Below are 17820 nucleotides of genomic sequence, written 5' to 3'. Positions count from 1 at the left end.
ACACTTACCAGTAATCCAAACTAATGTAGTGATCGTCAGCCACTTGGGGTTGCTCAAGACAGCAAGGGCAACATGGGCTCGCGTTTTGTGCTGTTGACAACACCGATTGCGCAAATCCTAGGCCACCGGGAAAAAGGGAGACTTCAACCACCTCATCATTTCTTCAACAGCAACCGACCCCCGACATGTGGCATCGTCTCGCCGCACCACAGCAATGGGGCTCAGTGCAGGTGGAGCGTTGCAGTCGCTGGCTAAGCACGCGCCGGATCCCATCGCCTCAAACCCTGACCGCTTTAAGGAATGTGCTCGGTGATCGGCTTTCGACTGCTCGTTCCGTGCTCGAGGTTGACTTCAACTATGCCAAATCTTGGTTAAAGGCGACCCAACTGACGCTGCCGTGGGTTTGTGCTTGGTGTCTGCTGTAGCAACATGGAACGGATGAATCTTACCACGACGTCGCACCCCCCGACGCTGTTGCTTTCGTGAAATCCACGGGCGAGGTGTCAGACGTGATCAAGATTTGTGCTGCAACCTGCACACCCGTCATCCCATTTGGTGCCGGCACGTCGATAGAGGGGCATATCTCGGCTGTTGCGGGTGGCGTCTCGATCAACTTGTCGGGGATGAATGAGATCCTCAAGGTGCAGTGCAATCATTCAGTTTTCGACAGGAAACAGAGCTGCTGACGTGTCTGTTTCTGGTAGCTTGATCGTGAGAATATGAGCATCAAGGTGGAAGCGGGCGTCACGCGGGAACAGCTGAATGCCCACCTGCGTGCTACTGGGTTGTTTTTCCCTGTCGATCCTGGCGCCAACGCTACAATTGGAGGAATGGTTGCCACCAACGCTTCCGGAACAACAACCGTAAAGTACGGCAACATGAAGACGAACGTGTTATCTTTGAGTGCCGTCATGGCCGATGGTCGTATCATCAAGACGGGATCGAAGTGCGTATTTCCTATGTTACATCCCGTAGTTTGGTGGCTTGGCAAGTGTTCACCAGTTCCTGCGTGCTGTTTTCTCACAGAGCTCGGAAGTCTTCTGCCGGGTATGATCTCACGCGGCTGCTAATCGGGGCCGAAGGCACTTTAGCCGTTGTGACTGAGGTATGGGCAAAAATGTGCTTTGCTTCGTCGAAAGCTGACACCAGGGTTGCACTCTTGTTATCGTAGGTTGAACTTCGGCTCTGCGGTGTGCCGGAGGCTGAGAAAGCGATGATCTGTTCTTTCAACAGGATGAAAGATGCCATTGATACGTGCACTACCGTCATGCAAATGGGTGTCCCCGTGGCGCGAATGGAAATGATGGACGAGAATGTCGTGGATGCAGTGAACAAATACTGCCACCTCGACAACCCGCTTCGTCCGTCGCTGGTCATCGAGCACCACGGCTCAACTCAGGAACTAGAGCATCAAAGCAGTGTTGTTCAGAACATCGCACGGGACTTTGGTGCCATGGACATCGAGGTTGCTACAAGTGCTGATGACCGAAAGCGATTGTGGAGTGGTCGCCACTCGGTATGGTATGCTGTACTGGTACGTGAGGAAGTTGGCGGTAAGTACACAGGTGAAAACATACAAACCTGAGAGTTTTTGCTGTATGGCACAGAACCAAGTTCCAGGCAGCCGTGGGTTTTCAGCCGACGTAGCAGTTCCAATCTCGAAGCTGACAGATGCGGTCGTTGAGACACAGCAGGACCTGAAGGACTCCGACCTCATTGGGACGATTGTCGGGTAAGTTTTACATGACACGGTTGGGTATTTGATCCTGTGCTGACGCTGTTCGTACTGCTGCATACAGACACGTTGGCGACGGGAACTTTCATGTGCTAATTCCTTTCACCGACGAAAATAAGGAGCATTTGGAGAAAATGAAGGCGTTTGGCCACCGCTTGGTGAACCGCGCGCTGGAGTACGGCGGCACATGTACTGGGGAGCATGGCATTGGGATCGGCAAGATGGACTACCTACCGATGGAGCACGGCGAGGCTGTCAACGTCATGCACACGATCAAGAAGGCGCTGGATCCGCTAGACATCCTAAATCCCGGCAAGATTTTCTACGGCAAGTCTAGGCTGTAGCTAGTATGATATGGCATGCCAATTTTGAGCAAAGCAATCGCCCAAAAAGCTTTGAAGCAAAACAGTTGCTGATACACACATCCGGATTGACCACGCACTTTTGGATAAGTATCCCTCGCTCATCCTCCATCCACACCAGCACTCGGTGGTCATTACTAGTATTGGACTTGCTCGAAGCGCAATGTGGCGCCAACTGATCTCCGCTGCTTTGCGCCATCACCTCCCAGCGCCTCCTGCGCAGCGTCGGCTGCTGAGTACACGCCGCACTGCGTCGCTGCAGACCATCTCGGCCTTGAAGGAGCTGCTGGGAGACCGCTTGTCGACCGCTCGTTCCGTGCTGGAAGTGAGTGTAACCTGGTCTCCTCCCTCTTCGTGGTGCAATGTGAATTGACGCAAACCTTTTTGCATTATAGCAACATGGCACGGACGAGTCGTATCACAAGGTCACTCCTCCCGATGCCGTCGCCTTTGTGGAGTCGACTGAAGAGGTAGCGGAGGTGATCAAGCTGTGCGCCGCTGCTGGCACTCCTGTCATTCCCTTTGGTGCTGGGTCGTCACTGGAAGGCCACATCTCCGCTACGTACGGAGGTGTCTCCATTGACCTCACGGGGATGAACAGGATTCTCAAGGTGGGGGGCACGGTTATCATTCGTGCAGAGTCCCAACTGACATTTCGAGTCTTTCGCTATAGGTGGAGCCTCAGAACATGAGCTGCCGAGTGCAAGCTGGCGTGACGCGGGAGCTGCTGAACACGGATCTAAGAGCTACGGGCTTGTTTTTCCCCGTGGATCCAGGTGCCAACGCCAGCATCGGAGGCATGATCGCTACCAATGCGTCGGGAACCACCACCGTTCGGTAGGGGTTGTGATATCTTCATTGAAGACGTTGCTTCGTTGTTAAGTTGTCTGTGCTGTAATGTAGTTACGGCAACATGAAAACCAACGTGATGTCCCTGACTGCCGTCATGGCGGACGGAAGCATTATTAAGGCAGGCTCCAAGACACGGAAATCCTCGGCGGGGTATGACCTCACGCGCTTGATCATCGGGTCGGAGGGTACCCTTGCTGTCGTCACGGAGGTGAGTTGTGTACCTTTTGACACTAAGCTTTCGTGAATGAAGCAATAACCACCTTGACCTACAGGCGGAACTTCGACTCTTTGGCAACCCCGAGGCGGAGAAGACCATGATTTGCTCGTTCAACACCATGAAAGATGCAGTCGACACGTGTGCGACGGTCATGCAAATGGGCATTCCCGTGGCGCGCATGGAGCTCATGGACGAGAATGCCGTCGAGGCGATCAACAAGTATTCGAAGTTAAGCAACCCCGTGCGACCATCCTTGATCATCGAGCACCATGGCTCTTCCGGTGAGATTGAAGAACAAAGTGCTATAGTGGTTGAGATCGCCAACGATTTTGAGGCGAGAGATATTGAGGTGGCGACGAGTGCAGAAGAGCGAAAGAAGCTGTGGAGTGGACGCCATTCTGCGTGGTGGGCTACGCTGGTACGTTGCCACATTTGTCGATGCGTTGGATAAACTCATAGAATGACGTATACCTCTCTGCAGAGTCAAATGCCTGGAAGCCGCGGACTCGTCACGGACGTTGCTGTGCCTCCCTCCAAGCTGGCGGACGTGATTGTCGAGACCCAAACTGACCTCAAGGATACTGGACTGTTCGGAGCAATCGTCGGGCACGTTGGCGACGGCAACTTCCATGTGATGATTCCCTTTTACCAGAACGACTCAGAGCTTATGACCAAGGTCAAGAGCTTCTCGAACCGCCTGGTAGAGCGAGCTCTGGCGTACGAGGGAACATGCACTGGCGAACACGGCATCGGTCTCGGCAAAATGAACTACTTGTCGGTAGAGCACCGCGGCAGCGTGGACGTGATGCACACTATCAAGAAGGCGCTGGACCCTAAAGACATCATGAACCCTGGCAAGATGTTCTACGGTAAAACTTAAAGGCGGTAATAGGCTAACGCTCCACTTCGCTTCAACATGAGCGATACAAAAAATGTGACTTGGACTATTTGAACCACAAATCCGTGTAGCAAAACACAAATCGGACAACATGCCAGCGATGGATGTGGTGACGCCCGCGGCGAGTGCGGCGGCTGCAGCGGCCTCTCGTGTGCATACAGAGTTCCCAGAACATGTGAAGGAGCTGCTAAAGGCTTCCGCGCGTCTGAGTGTCCCTTTGGAGCTCAAAATTCTAAGCGGATTGGTGGTACTCTTCCTCTTCCTGCTGTTCCTCATCATGGTGCTCTGGGACCGCTACGGCAAAGAGATCGGGGAGCTCTACACGTCACCCTTGAGCTCCACGGCCCAGGGACAAAATGCCAGCGGTAGGATACTTTTTACGGACTATTTTTTTACAACTCGGGGACTTTAATTCGCATAATGCGTTGGTTTTGATGCGAGTAGCAGACGTCAAGGTGCACGACGTTGCGGACGAGTACACGATCTACCAGAAACTGCCCACGTTCTTCTACGAGTACATGCCCAGGAGGAAGAAAAAAGACTGAGGAAAGGACTGAGGAAAGGACTGTAGGCTTGGGCTTATTGACGACCAAATGGAGACTGTCGAGATAATTCTGTCAGCCTATCCCAGCATCTTGACAATGCTGGAAGAAGAGGCCAGGTCCGCAGGGATCTTCCCAGCTTTGTTTCTCATTGTTGGCGTCGCTCCTGCATCTAGGAGCACTTTCACAATGGAGTTAAAGCCACCGCGCGCTGCGAGGTGGAGAGCGGTGTTGCCTTCGACGTTGACGTGGTTCGGGCTCGCTTCGTTGTCCAGGAGCTTCTCGACAGCAGTAATGTGACCCGCAGACACCGCTTTCATGAGTGGAGACACTTCTTGCACCGTGGTGACGTTGACCTTGGCTCCAGCATTGAGAAGCAGCATGATGGGGTTTAGGATGCCACGGGAGGCAGCAAAGTGGAGAGGCGTATTGCCAGCGTCGTCTTTCACGTCGACGCTGACTCCGAGCTGGATGAGACCCTCGACGATAGGCAAACGCGAGTGATTGACCGCATGGTGAAGTGCACGGAGGCCACCGAAGCTGGTAATCTCGAGGTCAGCGCCGTGGGCCGCTAGATACTCCATGACTTCGAGGTAACCGTTCCGAGCTGCCCAGATCAGCGGTGTGCAGCCGTAGGGATCCTTCGCATTTACGTTCAGCGGTGCAGATGCCTTCCCTTCAGCGTTCTCTTCTGGTTCCACTAGCGTCTTGAGTAGCTGCAGATTACCTACAGCAGCCATTTTGAAGAGGTTCGTGTCCACATCTGGGATTTCAAACTTCGCTGGAGCCATGGCTGTTGAGTCTCGTCGAGCTGCTTTGCTTCCAGGATTCAAGAAGCTAGCGACGCTTCAAGCTATACACAAACTATGAGGACTCGCAAAAATAGTGGCGGTTGGTCTTCACAGCACGCACAAATGGAAAGACTATGCTGCGTTGTAGGTTGATGTTGTCCCATCCACAGGGAGTAAACGCGTCGGAGCTCTCTGAGCTGTCGTCATTGCAACAAGTGAGTGAAGTGAGCGATGCGACTTTATTCGCATTGACTTCATTCTCATGCTGGTTTGCTGTTGAACTCGTCTGAGGCGATAGGCATGAATACGCGTAAAAATCTCTTCGGCAGCATCATCGAAGACATCGAATGCGTAGTGAGCTGAGTCAAGGGTACATTGACAACAATCTGATGTCATTTGGTTGTGACATGCGTCAAACCGCCCGTGGCAAATCTGGAGCTCCTTCCATGTGAAAGCTACTCGGAGTAGAGCCTCAATAAATTGTGACAGCGTCAACTCGCGGGGCTCGGTGCTAGCTGTATCAGTTATTGTTGTACTCGCGCCTTCGTTCTGGTGATTGTCTATCATCATCATGGGAAGACAAGAAAGAAAAATGCGAACCGCCCGAACTTCATCGACACCATTGGGGACACTCGCATAAGCCTCGCCGTCCGCCTTGGCATTAAGCGTAGTTGCAGCACCTCTACCAATGATCAAATTGATTGCTCGTAGTGTGGAGAGGAATTGCGTACACACGATGCCATTGACCCGCTGTCGTTGTTGAGACTTGGCCTTATCCTGGACGCCACCACTACGCGTAAGGGCCCCAATGCTGGCTAGTTCGTCAAAGAAGCTAGTCAAATTCAATTTGTGTGTCTCGATGATGGTGTGAAGCCTCCGAGGGGCCGCGCCTCTGTGTGCAACTTTTGCAAATGGTTCGGGTTTTCGGAGGAATAGAACACGAAAGTGATCTACGTCCTGAATCTGCGCAAACACACCAAAGTGATCACGGACGAGCGTTTTCACTGCATACGACATTTCGATACCCTCATTAACCACCATTCGTAAATGATTGGGGTTGGACGAGTGCGTACATGTCATCCGTGAAACATTAAGAATAAAGTCAATCAAGCTCTCTCGTTTCAACGGCGAATCGGTAACACCGAACCTTGCCGCATCGACACACTGCACGTTCAAATCCTCCAGCAAACGGACTTGACTAGGAATCTCAAACAAACTGTCTCCCAGAGAGGTCACTGAACTAGTCCCAGCTCGTCGTTCCGACGCAACAGCATAGGCAGCATTTCCAGCGTAGTAGCGAAAGAACCAAAGCAACATGCGATATGCTCTCTTCACGATTTCACGGATTCGTTTTCGGTCTACTGCATCTCGCACCGTTTTCTCTGCTTCACTCAATCTCCAGTGGGTCTCAAATATCGCGTCATAGTCCACTGTTGATAAAAATCCTATGCCGTTGAGCAAACACTCACTTTGCCGTTCGTTAGCCTGTTGTTGAGAATAACCTTCAGAAGATGAGTTCCGCCTAGTGGAGGAATTGCCTTCACTGCTTGGATGCGCACTATTGTCGTCTACCAGGTCGCCAAATGTTGAGAGTCTTTTAGCATTTTCAAGTTTGATTGCAGCCTCGAGCTCTTCCATCTCGCTTTTTGCAAAAGAGAACACTTGTCGAGAATGAAAATCGTACAGATACTGCTGAAATCGTCTTCGCACTGCTTTGCGAAGCAGAAGGCTTGGGATAACGGCGCCATCCAAAGGCTTATTAGAAAGGCCCGATATTTGATCAAACTGTACTTGCTTCTGCCGAGCGTCTTGCTCACCAGTAAGGCTAGGGAATGCTTCCGTTGACCGAGCGAATCCGCCTGTGATGAGTGCCCCCTTCCGTTTGATAACCGTGTCCGGGCCAGTTGAATCTGCGACTGCAGTCACACCTGGGTCAGCTTCAGAGGCTTTAGGTGTCATGGACATTTTGGCTTGATTCGAGTCGTAGTGACGGTCGGTCAGCACTTTTAGTGGACTATTGAGTTTCGCGCTGGCATGAGGTAGTCGGATTGGTTTTCGTGATTGTCGCCAAGTTACGTACGAGGCCTCTTCACGATCTAAGATTTCACGGATGCGGTGGCTAGATGGTGCCGAGGCTTGGATGTATGGATTCGTCACAAAGCTGGGCTCCATCTTCACTGTCCTGAATACCACGCGAGAATAATGCTCGCATCCATCGCATCATACCGCCTAAAATTAGCCGAGCTTTGAGCCGCATTTGACTTGTCCCATCCAAGTCGACACTCCGAATTGGTGCCTTACGTTGTCGAGGGAAGTGCGAGCACGACAGTATTGCCTAAGCTGCGAAGCGAGCAGTTGCTGATAAACAGGAGCATATCTTTCATGTCTTGAAGAAACTTGGGACCCTCTGCAAACGGCGAGGTGGAAATTTTCAGTAGCAACTCATCGTCACCTAAATCCAGCATGTAGGGGCAGACCTCTGGCGAAATTAATGTATCCCAGTATGGTCCGACTGTAGCTTCAAGCGGCTTCTCCTTCTCCACGCAGCACAGCAGCATGTGTAGTGGATGGGGCGATACTGCAGCGAATCTCAATGGCACTAACGGCAGTCTGGCATCAGCTTCGAACTCGACTTGCCGAAAGGCGTCTTCGACAGGGAAGTAACCAATCCCTCTTGCACAAGGAAGTTGCACTCCTTCATCACTCTGTTTCGTGTTCCACTTGCCCGTCACAAATTGCTCGATATCATACAGTGCGTCACTATTCATGAGTGTCTTCAGAATGTCTATCAAAATCGGGTAAGCGACCCCTCTTTCATCGTCGTATCCCCCCGTAATGGTCACTCGAGCTGGCGAACAACTCACTAAACTCTCCCACTTCTTTAATAAGAACGCCATTTGCTGTTCAGCATCCAAGTGAGCAATTGCCACGACCCCGTCACCAATCAGCAGTACGACGGAGCAGGTAGTGGCGTCGTCCGAAGCCACGAGGTCCACGCCGTGCACTGCCGGATCTAAGATCGCCATTTCCTCCGCCAAAACGTGGATACTTGCCAGGCCGCTCCCACGCGTCACCACCACGACCGGGTCATTCAGTAGAGCCTGCCGACGGTCCGCGAGAGTCTGGTTGTTGCCCAGCGCCTCCATGGCCGCTGCCGCGTCCGCCGTATCCTCGTAGCCAAGAAGCGCCATTTAGTGTTGTTACCGGTATATTATTGTGTCGGAAATGTTGTAAGTGCATAGTGGAACCAAGTCTAAAAACTTAAAAAAGAGAATGCATCGGAAGAATTTATTCCGTATAGTATGTATGAAAATAAATTCGTATTCATACTGAATCCAAGTGCGACCACTCGGCAGATCTGGAACTGATTAAACCGAATGAGCGCTGAGATTGAGCGTCCTCCTCAGCGCCGCGGCGGACGTGTGCAGGGATCCGAGGGCTACCACAAGGAGGACATCCTGGCGCTGCTCAAGTGCGTGAAGCAGGTGGTACCCACGACCACCGAGGAATGGGATGACGTGCTGGAGCAGTACCGTCAGACGCACGCGATCCCCAACACGCGCGCGCATCGTGACACCAGCTCGCTCAGGAGCAAGTTCAAGCAGTTGGCGAGGAGCTTCGCGTCCGGGAGGGATGAACGGCCGGAGGTGCAGGAAGCTGGGGCCGTTCTGGGTCTGATTGAGGTCAAAATGGCCGGTGGCAAGTGTCTGCAGCGCCGAGGGGGCCGAGCGTGGGGGGCCGAGGGTTTCTTGATCGCTGACATCCAGGCCATTCTTAGATCTGTACGACAGGTCGTGCCGGTGTTCAAAGACGACTGGGAGGTCGTTGCAGAGCATTATTGCAGGGTGTACGCAGTGCCCAACGAGAGAGTCAATAGAGACGCAATGTCTCTGAAGAGCAAGTTCCAGCATCTGCAGAAGGATCCCACATCCATGCCACGCGCCGAAATGGAGGAACTTCTGGCTATTCGAGCAGAGATTGACGTCAAGATTGGCCGGATTGGAAAGAATGCAGCATCAATGGAGGATACTGTTAGTGTGGAGAATACCGGTAGTGTCGGGGATCTGGATGCCAGAAGTGATGAGACGAAGATTATCGTCAAAGAAACGGTGAACGGTCACAAAAAGTGTTCAACCAGCAGTGAAGGTGCAGCGAAGAGTGTTGGTATTGAGCCCCCACGCAGAGGGAGGCCGCTTGGATCGGAAGGGTACACCAGATGCGATACGAAGGCACTACTTGCATGTGTCAAAGAGGTCTTGCCGGCGGGGCCGACGAGTTGGGAGCAAGTGCTGCAATTATACCGCATGAATCACACTACCCCAAACAACCGCGCGCCGAGGAATATGACCGGTGTCAAGAGCAAGTTTAGACAACTAGTCAATTGGAAACAGGACATGGACCAGGTGGTGCCCCAGCAAGTACTTGAAGCTCGCTCCATCCAAAGGGATATCGATGTGAGTGCAAAACTTGGTAAACGTCCACGCTCTGAAAGCGGGTCCAACGCTTCCTTCTCACATACTCCTGAAGCAAGTACCCCGGATGCCCGCGAAGAGCAGCATTTTCTTTCTTCACGCACCGAACCCCGAAATAATGATAACATCGAGCGGCAAAACGTGTTTGGCGACAGAGCAGAATGGTCAGTGAGTCCTCAAGTACACGAAGCTGAGCTTGTGGCTAAACGCCATAGGCAAGATACCAAGAGCATGAAAGTACCTGCCGGTCCTAGCAACGATGCACTGCGCTCCGAAATTGCCAGTCGAGAGCTCGAATTATTACGGCAACGTGAGCAACGAGAAGCTGAGCAGGCCATGTGGGAGAAGGAGCGGGCTCTGCGCGAGAAACAACGCATGGATATGGAAGCATGGACATTCGTCTGCGATCGCCTGCGCACGCTCTACCGAGAGCAGGCAACGGAGAATGACCCCGAGATCGCCAGCGAGATTGACGAAGAGATCGCTGTACTCAAGAAAAAGAAGCAACGGTTGGCAGGCTTAATGTAATCGTCTACGGAGCTTCCTGCAATGCGAGTCGTGTGCGAGTATGCGTCCTGCAAAAGAACAACTTCTGTATTCATGGTACCGCATTAAATTCACGTGGGTCCTTTACTTTTTTTTCTCTTCTTCCTCCCCTTCTGCCGAGGAGTAGCTAGGCAACTTTTTCGGATCAGTTGCAAGCGGAGAGAAGATCAATTTCGCACCTTGACGAGTCTTCAAAGAAATTCTGCGTTTTGCTTTTGCAAGCGTCGCGATTTCCGGCGCCGCATCAATAGCGGAATTCTCTTCTGTTTTCTCACTGTCATCATCTCCATCACCAAATGGATCAGGGACATCGCACGATACTGGCGAGGTTGTGAAGCTTCCTGAGTCACTCAGATCCACGAAATTTAGTTTCGGCTTCTCTTTCTTGGAAGAACTCACGCTTGCAGGAGATGGTAGATCCAATATGCTGTTCACTTCAGTCGAGGCGTCTGCGTTACTGATGACTTCTCCACCATCAGTGAAGGGCACCTTTCCGTTCCCTGCTGGAGCGAAATAACTCTCGTCCGGCGACAAAATCTCGTAGTCTTGTGCCAACGACGTTGCTGATATAGCTGGGACTTTGGCAGCCACAGGGCTTGGGCTCGGTTGCGAAACAGAATTTTCATGCGAAGACGAACCGCTGGTTGACCTCGTTGCTAATAGAGATTGGGTGGAAGCCCCGTTGTAACTCCCTCTCCTCTTCAACCCACCTTCGTAATGAATTGGCACCCCTACGCTCTTACGTTGCAAGCGATCATAGACCTGACGCTGCACTGCTGTAGCACCATGCGTGACTGTGGGGCTTAACGACCCTGATCGTTTCAGTTTTTTGCCAGGGGGGGACGTCTCGGTGCCTTTCGTTGCAGGTCCATCGCGACTGCCTTGCTGCGGATGCGAAGAAGTGCTCGTTCGAATACCGTGATACGATGGAGACAGGGTGCGAACAGGGAACGACACTCGCGTATGGGAATCCGAGTAAGAATCTGGATACAGGTGCAATCGATGCTTTGATCGAACCTTCACATGTAGTACTTCGTCGGGCATAATGTGAAGTGGAGACAGAACCTCGACACCATCGTCAGTGCTGATACCTATACACATTGCAAACGTTAATCACACCCGAGGTTGGTACGTCTGTAGAAAGAACACCACCGACGTACATTCGACGCTGTGAACATGAAGCATTCGGCGGATGTTATCGTGCAGCGTCTTTTGGCTCCATGACTTGTTCACCACAAAGCGGACTTTTCGATTGGTTTTCAGGCCTTCAATAATTAACGTCACGCACACGGAATCTTCTGTGCCGATATCAATCGAGAGCCGACGACGAACACGATCCACCAGCGGGCCAGAAATTACGCGGTACATAGCATTCGAGAAAATGTTGGTGTTCATACCCTGGTCGGTATCCTCCTCCGAATGATCGCTGGAGCGCTTTTCGTTCTCGTGATGGTCACCGTCAACGGATGAAGTGGTGCTGCGCGACTCCTCCCCATCACTTTCCGCTATATTGCCGTGCTTCGCTTCATCGGGTTTACCGTATTCATCTTGCGCAGCTTGAATGCCGTGGTTCGACACATCATATGCGAATGTCACTCCACACACGATCAGGGGACCAAAAATCACACCCTTCAACACGTACAGCGACAAAGCGTTAGTACAGAAAAATAATCGTTTCTACGAGATGTAGAAAATGAGCAACGCACCTCAAAGCCGAACACGTAAACGCCAAACACTACACTGAGCGCAGAGACGTACGCATTAAGCGCCACGATGCTCTTCTCATAGAGCATTTCATCCAGCACTGTGAAGGCCACGTACTGAACAGCAAAAAGGGCAAGTGCTTTCACGACCGAAGTCGTGAGTCCGATTGAGATGACCCATGGTACACATACTAAGTACGGAGGGATGATCGGTACGATAGAGATAAAGAACGTCACTGTCGTCGCGAGATACATGAAGTCAGCATTCTGAACAAACATAACGAATGGGCAATACAACAAGTGAGTTACAAATCTACACCGTGCGAACTGTCTAATCATGTACTTACCACTATTGTGAATGACACCATCGTTACAATTGCGTGAATACTCGCCATCTTCAGCGGCAAAAAGAAGACACCTTCGATCACCTTCCTCAATGATCGGACGACTTGTGGCCTTTTGACGACTTGAATCGGTAGTAGATCTTCGACAAACCGCTCGATAGGGTCCCAGTTCGTGCACAGCAGGTAAAACAGCGACGAAATGAAGAAGAATGAGCGGATACCAAGACTTACAAATGCAATCAGCAATGTGAAGACGAGGAAAACGAGTTGGGCCACCGACCCTACTGCGATGCTGCTCACTTCCAGTCCCCTAGATGTCCAATCGGTAAGCTGAACCGATGTTAGGTTGACCGAGTCCACCTTAGAGTATGCGAAAGTCACCGCTTGAACAAGCGTCATATTTTCGGGGAGACTCAATCTCGAGAAGAACGACGCGTGCGAGGTAGCGTTTCCATCGCTGGACTTGGCATCCAGATAGTACGTCTTGACCAGGCTCTTGAGAGGTGGCCACCACATGGTGTCGTTGTAGTTATCCTCGACACCGCTGATAGCCTGCGAGATCATAGCGCGACTGTTCTCAACCTGTTCGCTCCAGACCTGTCGTGTGCGCTCATCATTGATAAAATTGTCCTGCACCCAGTCGGACAAATCTGTAGCCGCACGACTTCCTTCAAGGTAGCTTTCAGTACCAAGAAAGAGAACTACGAACGCGCCCTGCTCATCCGTTACATAGAGAGAGACGATGCACACTAGTGTCAGAAGCCGAGGTCAACAACTGCAGCAACCAAGACAGCAGCCGCACCGTGATGAAAAAACCGAGGATAAGCACCACTGACACAAGCACTTCGTCGGAAAAGAAGTACCGATAGTAGAAGATTCGTCGATCCAGGATCTTGATGAGACTCAGCGCCGCGATCCAAAAGCCAATAATAACGTTCAGGAAGGAGACCCACGAGAACATGCGCATCCAGATGGACACAGCACCAACGAGTGAGAACAGAAAGATGCCGTAGTTTAGAAACAGCTCCTTGGCCGTGCGGCGCGATCCACCGTTTGGGTGGCTAATGAAGATCTCGGCTGACTTGGAGAACACGCACGTCAAGAAGCCCTGTCGGTCACACAGCACGCAACCACAACATACTCTGCCAGTCAGGCTCCTTACTACTCCAGTCAATGTAAAACCTGTTCGTACGTAGCGGTCAACGTCAGCGTCGTCGCTGAGGTACTGCAGCACCGAAATGACATTGTTCTTAGCCTGGCGCAGAGCCTGACTGCACAGAATGGCCCAAACGATAAGCCGTAGATAGTTCTCAAACAGCAGGAAGTTGAAGTAGATGAGGACGAGTATCAGCGCCGTCGAGATGTTGCCAATCAGCTGAGAATTGCGTGTGAACACGGTGGCCACATACACAAAGGATAGCGACAATGATGTCAGTAGACGCTGCGACGCTGTGCAGCGCATGGATAGATAGAACACAAGGCGGCGGGGAGCACGGCGACGCACCTGGGCGAGGATCATCTCCACGAACTCGGCCATAGTGGCGCTAGCACTCGATGCTTGAGATTCTGAGGACGCGACACACGCCCGTGATATCGCCTACGGATTGGATGAAATGTTTATATTTAATTCAGAAGGTGAATTTAGCTGAAAAATGTCAGCCGCGTAGAGACACGAAATCATTTATATAGGTTTTGCGAGGGAACTGAAGGGATAGTTGAAGTTGGGTCACACTGGCCAATCAAAAGACGACAATGTGCAGCCATGAGCTGTACCACCGGTAAGGCGCTGCCTCATCGTCGCCCGCTTCGGCCGAAGAGAAGACACCGAATGGCCTCCATCTCTCGCTGCTCGTCCGTCTTGTCGTCGTCACTGGTGTTGATAGCCGACTGCGCCCGCTTTCCGGTGCTGAGCAGCGCGGCCGCGTTGAACTTGTGGTCTCGTTGTCGAATCAGGTCCGGAAAGACAGCAGACCGCTTGCCAGCGTCGGAGGAGACGAGGCTGTTGCTCACAGACGCCGAGTTCTCATCATAATGGCGCGAAGGCTCGGTTTTTGACAGCGCCGGATGGCCACGCGCTGGATTGTAGCCCGCTGCGTCGTGTGCATAGCTGTGATCGCTGTCGCTGTCTCCGCGAACAATACTATCTTGTTCATGGCTGAGCTGAGAGTTCTCTCCAGCCAACACTTTCTTCTCATCCAGCGTGGATGGATCGTTGTGGACCTGATGCTGCCGCGCTGGGGACACTCGATCATTGGAATAGCGCGTAGGTATCGCTGGTGGATCCACTTGACGAACAGGGGAGAGCAGCTCCTTCCGTGACAGGCCCACCCCAGACGCCTTCACCAGATCGTACAAGCTTAAGCCAGCTGGCTTGTTTTGTTTTGGAGCTGCGTTAGTGAAACCCGCGCCTCCATCAACCGCGGACAGAGCAGCATCTGTGCCAGAAGCACCACAGGCAAGATGTGGTGGACACAAGCTCTGCTGCGACACATTCATCTGCTGTTGAGAGATTTTGGTCTCCATCTGCACGCCCGCCTCCTCCTGTCTACAGCAAGCCTCCCCCTTGGCTCTGGGGCGAGCGGCGTCCTGAACCACGCGCTCCCGATCTTCGCGCTCGAGTCGCTGCTGTCTCGCCTGCCGCTCGGCAGCGAGTCGCTGCTGCAGGCGCGCCTTGATGGTGTCCATGTCGGCCATCATGCGACACATCTCGTCGATATCCGCCTGCACGCGCTGCTTCTTGGCGGCGGCGACGGTTGCTTCCGCCTCAGCATCTTCTTCCTCCTCCTCGTTCTCCTCTTCGTCTCTGCTGCTGTCGGAGATGTACCCACTGCTCTCACTGCCGCTGCTGCTCAGATGCTCGTCCCCATCGTCGTCGCTAGCGCGCTCGGGCTGCTCTTGCACTCTGGCCATGGGCGTGCAGTGCGTGCGGCCTTTCGCATCCTCGGGATGGCTTCACACGCCCGACTAAGTACGAGAGCTTTTGCCACGCAGCGGGCGCTGATTGGGCGGTGCTGACGTGGTCGTTGCATTGTGAGGCAGAGTGCCACTCTATGGGGGGCGTAAAGTCCGCGGTGCAGCTCGTAGGAGCGTGACTGGCATGGCAAGCGCCTCGCGTTCGCGCTCACCGCTGCAATCTGCAGCCCCCCCCCTCTCCCCCCCTTTTAATTTTTGGCGGCTGCGGCGTGGCCACCTTACTGCAAGCACGAGGATCGGTGGCTTGCTGAGGCTGGGCGGCTCACGCGACTGCAAGGCCAGACACTGCCGTTGCAGTCAAGTGGTGTTGACCAACGCAATCTGATGTAGGTGGTAGGCGCGTCAAGCGGAGCCATCTGGACCAATTGCGATCCGGTCAATCGCTGCGCCTGCTGTAATGTCCGTGCGCAGCGGTATGGTTGACAAGGCCAGCAGCAGCAGCTCGCCGGCAGAGCGGCCCGGGGCACCAGGTCACTGCAGCAGTGACCGCCGCCGAGTCCTGGCCGAGTGCCAGGTGGCGCTTGCAGTGCGTGGCCAAAGCGTCCGATTGTGATTTACATCTTGTACCCCTATTCGCGCTCGGTCCTCTCCCCCGCCCCTCTCTCCCCGCCGGACTTAACCAAGTACGACCTGCTATATCCAATATACTTGCGCAATACGATCGGCATATCTTCAACTCTAGTATGCCGTCGAACCTGTGACATGTTATACTCTGAATTCAGTTGCTGTGCACAGTTGCGTTTGCCTTTGGCTTGGCTCGCAGCCGCCCACGTTGCCGTCCCATCAATCTCGAATTTCCCTCGAGCCCAGCAGGACCATCACCCCGCCTCCAGCGATCCACAGGAGAGAGACCTACTTGAGCACCATGCGCATCTCTGGAGTGTTCCGCGCGGCGCTGCTGGCCGCGGCCGCTATCTCGGCCCTTTCGCTGACTGCTGAGGCCAACACCGTCGCCATCAACAGCGAGCGCAACGTGGCCGCGTTCGACGCCTCCATGATCCACTCGTCGCACGAGACGCGTGTGCTGGCCGCCGCCCCCACCGAGGAAGACGACGATGAAATCGAGGAGACCACCGAGGCCCCCAAGAAGAAGCACAAAAAGAAAAAGGCGTCGACCCCCACGCCCACCGAAGGAACCCCCGAGAAGGAGGTGAGCGAGCCGACCCCGAGCGCCGCCGAGGAGGAGGCTGCTTCGGAGGCCGCGACCACTGAGGCCCCTAAGAAGAAGAAGAAGAAAGCTACGCCTGCCCCTTCCCCTGCTGCAGCAGAGGAGGAAGAGGAAGAGAAGGCCACGAAGGCCCCCGCCGCCGAGAAAAAGGCGACGAAGACGGTGGAAGAGACCGAGGAGACCCCCGAGCCGACCGCTGATCCTTCTGTGAATGACAAGAAGATCAAGGGCAACAAGAACGAAGGTATCATTGATGGCTCCTCGGAAGGTAGCGCCGAAATCGACAAGATTGACCTGCGTAACGAGGACGGCTGGGTGAGCGTGTACGATGATCCCCCGCTGCTCGTCATCAAGGCCTCGCTGTATGCCTTCATCTCGTACAACGACACAGAGGTGTGCGACACCTTCAACATGACCATGAACGCTGTGGAGCAGAAGGCTGAGGACAATGGTCGCTTCTCGTACCACGTTGTGTCTTACATTAACTGCACCAAGGACGGCGAGGACGAAACCCAAGGTCGCTTCATCCTCAACTTCATCCCGGAGGGCAAGCGTCTGCTTCTGACGGAGTGTGGTCACCGCGAAGAGGGTGAGATTGTCAACTGGCTGCGTATCCAGGAGGAAGTGCCCGAGTGCATGACCCCTTCGCAGCGTAAGAAGTTCCTTGCCCAGCCCATGAAGCACATTCACGCCAGCAACGGTACCACTACTGACACGGAGGCCGTTCAGACTGACTTCTTCACTCGTCTGGAGAATCTTGACGAAGAGGAGGTTGCCATCGCTGGATCTGCGACCATTGCGCTCATTGCAGTTATTGCCGTGCTGGTCGTCTTTGTCATGCGCAAGCGCAAGGCACAGAAGGACTTGGAGCGCACCATTGCCGGTGCCAAGGCCGAGCACGCCGTTGAGGACGATGACGTGCAGACGGACACGGAGGAAAAGGCCACCAAGGAGCGCAAGGGTCTGATGGACAGCTCCAAGGCGAAGAGCGACGACCCTGACATGGAGGAGGGCTCGTTCGTGAACTCCCCAGCCGTTCGCGTGTAAATCTAGCTGCGTTTCGACTTGGTGGTTGGCTTCTCGAGGACGAGTGCAGAATTCGACCGTAGATTTTGAACTGGGAGACATGAGTTGTGGCTGTTGCTAGCTTCCTTGCCGGCTTCTGCCTGCCTCGAGTAGTCTGCGCTTGCCCACCCGCATTGCAATGCGCATGGTTC

The 17820-nt window shown here is 53.4% G+C and overlaps 9 protein-coding genes across 10 annotated transcripts; 5 read left to right on the top strand and 4 right to left on the bottom strand.

Moving 5' to 3' along the window:
- Nucleotides 1-185: 185 nt before the first annotated feature.
- On the top strand, nt 186-2079 carry KRP23_7429 (putative D-lactate dehydrogenase, mitochondrial; the record flags this gene model as incomplete). Its single annotated transcript, XM_067892745.1, has 7 exons — nt 186-344; nt 426-641; nt 705-946; nt 1027-1105; nt 1172-1534; nt 1608-1732; nt 1800-2079. The coding sequence occupies 7 exons, from the start codon at nt 186-188 to the stop codon at nt 2077-2079; spliced, it is 1464 nt and encodes a 487-aa protein (XP_067744594.1).
- A 181-nt stretch (nt 2080-2260) lies between these two features.
- Nucleotides 2261-4046, top strand: KRP23_7428 (putative D-lactate dehydrogenase, mitochondrial; the record flags this gene model as incomplete). The annotated part of the gene is made up of 6 exons (XM_067892744.1): nt 2261-2422; nt 2493-2708; nt 2771-2934; nt 3001-3157; nt 3222-3584; nt 3648-4046. 6 exons carry the CDS (start codon nt 2261-2263, stop codon nt 4044-4046), a joined length of 1461 nt encoding a protein of 486 aa, XP_067744593.1.
- A 109-nt stretch (nt 4047-4155) lies between these two features.
- On the top strand, nt 4156-4609 carry KRP23_7427 (uncharacterized protein; the record flags this gene model as incomplete). 2 transcript variants are annotated; one of them, XM_067892742.1, is made up of 2 exons in its annotated part: nt 4156-4429; nt 4512-4609. In XM_067892742.1, 2 exons carry the CDS (start codon nt 4156-4158, stop codon nt 4607-4609), a joined length of 372 nt encoding a protein of 123 aa, XP_067744591.1. The 2 variants fall into 2 exon arrangements, with proteins under 2 accessions (XP_067744591.1, XP_067744592.1); XM_067892743.1 differs by having other exon boundaries at nt 4509-4609.
- A 77-nt stretch (nt 4610-4686) lies between these two features.
- KRP23_7426 (26S proteasome non-ATPase regulatory subunit 10) lies at nt 4687-5397 on the bottom strand (the record flags this gene model as incomplete). Its single annotated transcript, XM_067892741.1, has 1 exon — nt 4687-5397. The coding sequence occupies one exon, from the start codon at nt 5395-5397 to the stop codon at nt 4687-4689; it is 711 nt and encodes a 236-aa protein (XP_067744590.1).
- A 2297-nt stretch (nt 5398-7694) lies between these two features.
- On the bottom strand, nt 7695-8588 carry KRP23_7425 (Protein N-terminal asparagine amidohydrolase; the record flags this gene model as incomplete). Its single annotated transcript, XM_067892740.1, has 1 exon — nt 7695-8588. The coding sequence occupies one exon, from the start codon at nt 8586-8588 to the stop codon at nt 7695-7697; it is 894 nt and encodes a 297-aa protein (XP_067744589.1).
- Nucleotides 8589-8774: 186 nt separating this feature from the next.
- Nucleotides 8775-10397, top strand: KRP23_7424 (uncharacterized protein; the record flags this gene model as incomplete). The annotated part of the gene is made up of 1 exon (XM_067892739.1): nt 8775-10397. One exon carries the CDS (start codon nt 8775-8777, stop codon nt 10395-10397), a length of 1623 nt encoding a protein of 540 aa, XP_067744588.1.
- A 102-nt stretch (nt 10398-10499) lies between these two features.
- Nucleotides 10500-13999, bottom strand: KRP23_7423 (Transmembrane protein 245; the record flags this gene model as incomplete). The annotated part of the gene is made up of 8 exons (XM_067892737.1): nt 10500-11071; nt 11159-11506; nt 11576-12044; nt 12122-12385; nt 12466-13176; nt 13265-13570; nt 13655-13837; nt 13967-13999. 8 exons carry the CDS (start codon nt 13997-13999, stop codon nt 10500-10502), a joined length of 2886 nt encoding a protein of 961 aa, XP_067744587.1.
- A 254-nt stretch (nt 14000-14253) lies between these two features.
- Nucleotides 14254-15372, bottom strand: KRP23_7422 (uncharacterized protein; the record flags this gene model as incomplete). The annotated part of the gene is made up of 1 exon (XM_067892736.1): nt 14254-15372. The coding sequence occupies one exon, from the start codon at nt 15370-15372 to the stop codon at nt 14254-14256; it is 1119 nt and encodes a 372-aa protein (XP_067744586.1).
- Nucleotides 15373-16300: 928 nt separating this feature from the next.
- KRP23_7421 (uncharacterized protein) lies at nt 16301-17650 on the top strand (the record flags this gene model as incomplete). The annotated part of the gene is made up of 1 exon (XM_067892735.1): nt 16301-17650. The coding sequence occupies one exon, from the start codon at nt 16301-16303 to the stop codon at nt 17648-17650; it is 1350 nt and encodes a 449-aa protein (XP_067744585.1).
- Nucleotides 17651-17820: the final 170 nt, after the last annotated feature.

This window comes from Phytophthora ramorum (genome assembly GCF_020800215.1).
Source record: "Phytophthora ramorum isolate Pr-102 chromosome Unknown Phyram_PR-102_s0006, whole genome shotgun sequence".
Classification (NCBI taxonomy): domain Eukaryota; phylum Oomycota; class Peronosporomycetes; order Peronosporales; family Peronosporaceae; genus Phytophthora; species Phytophthora ramorum.
Note: the sequence above shows the minus strand (reverse complement) of the source record. Positions and strands in the feature narration are given on the sequence as shown.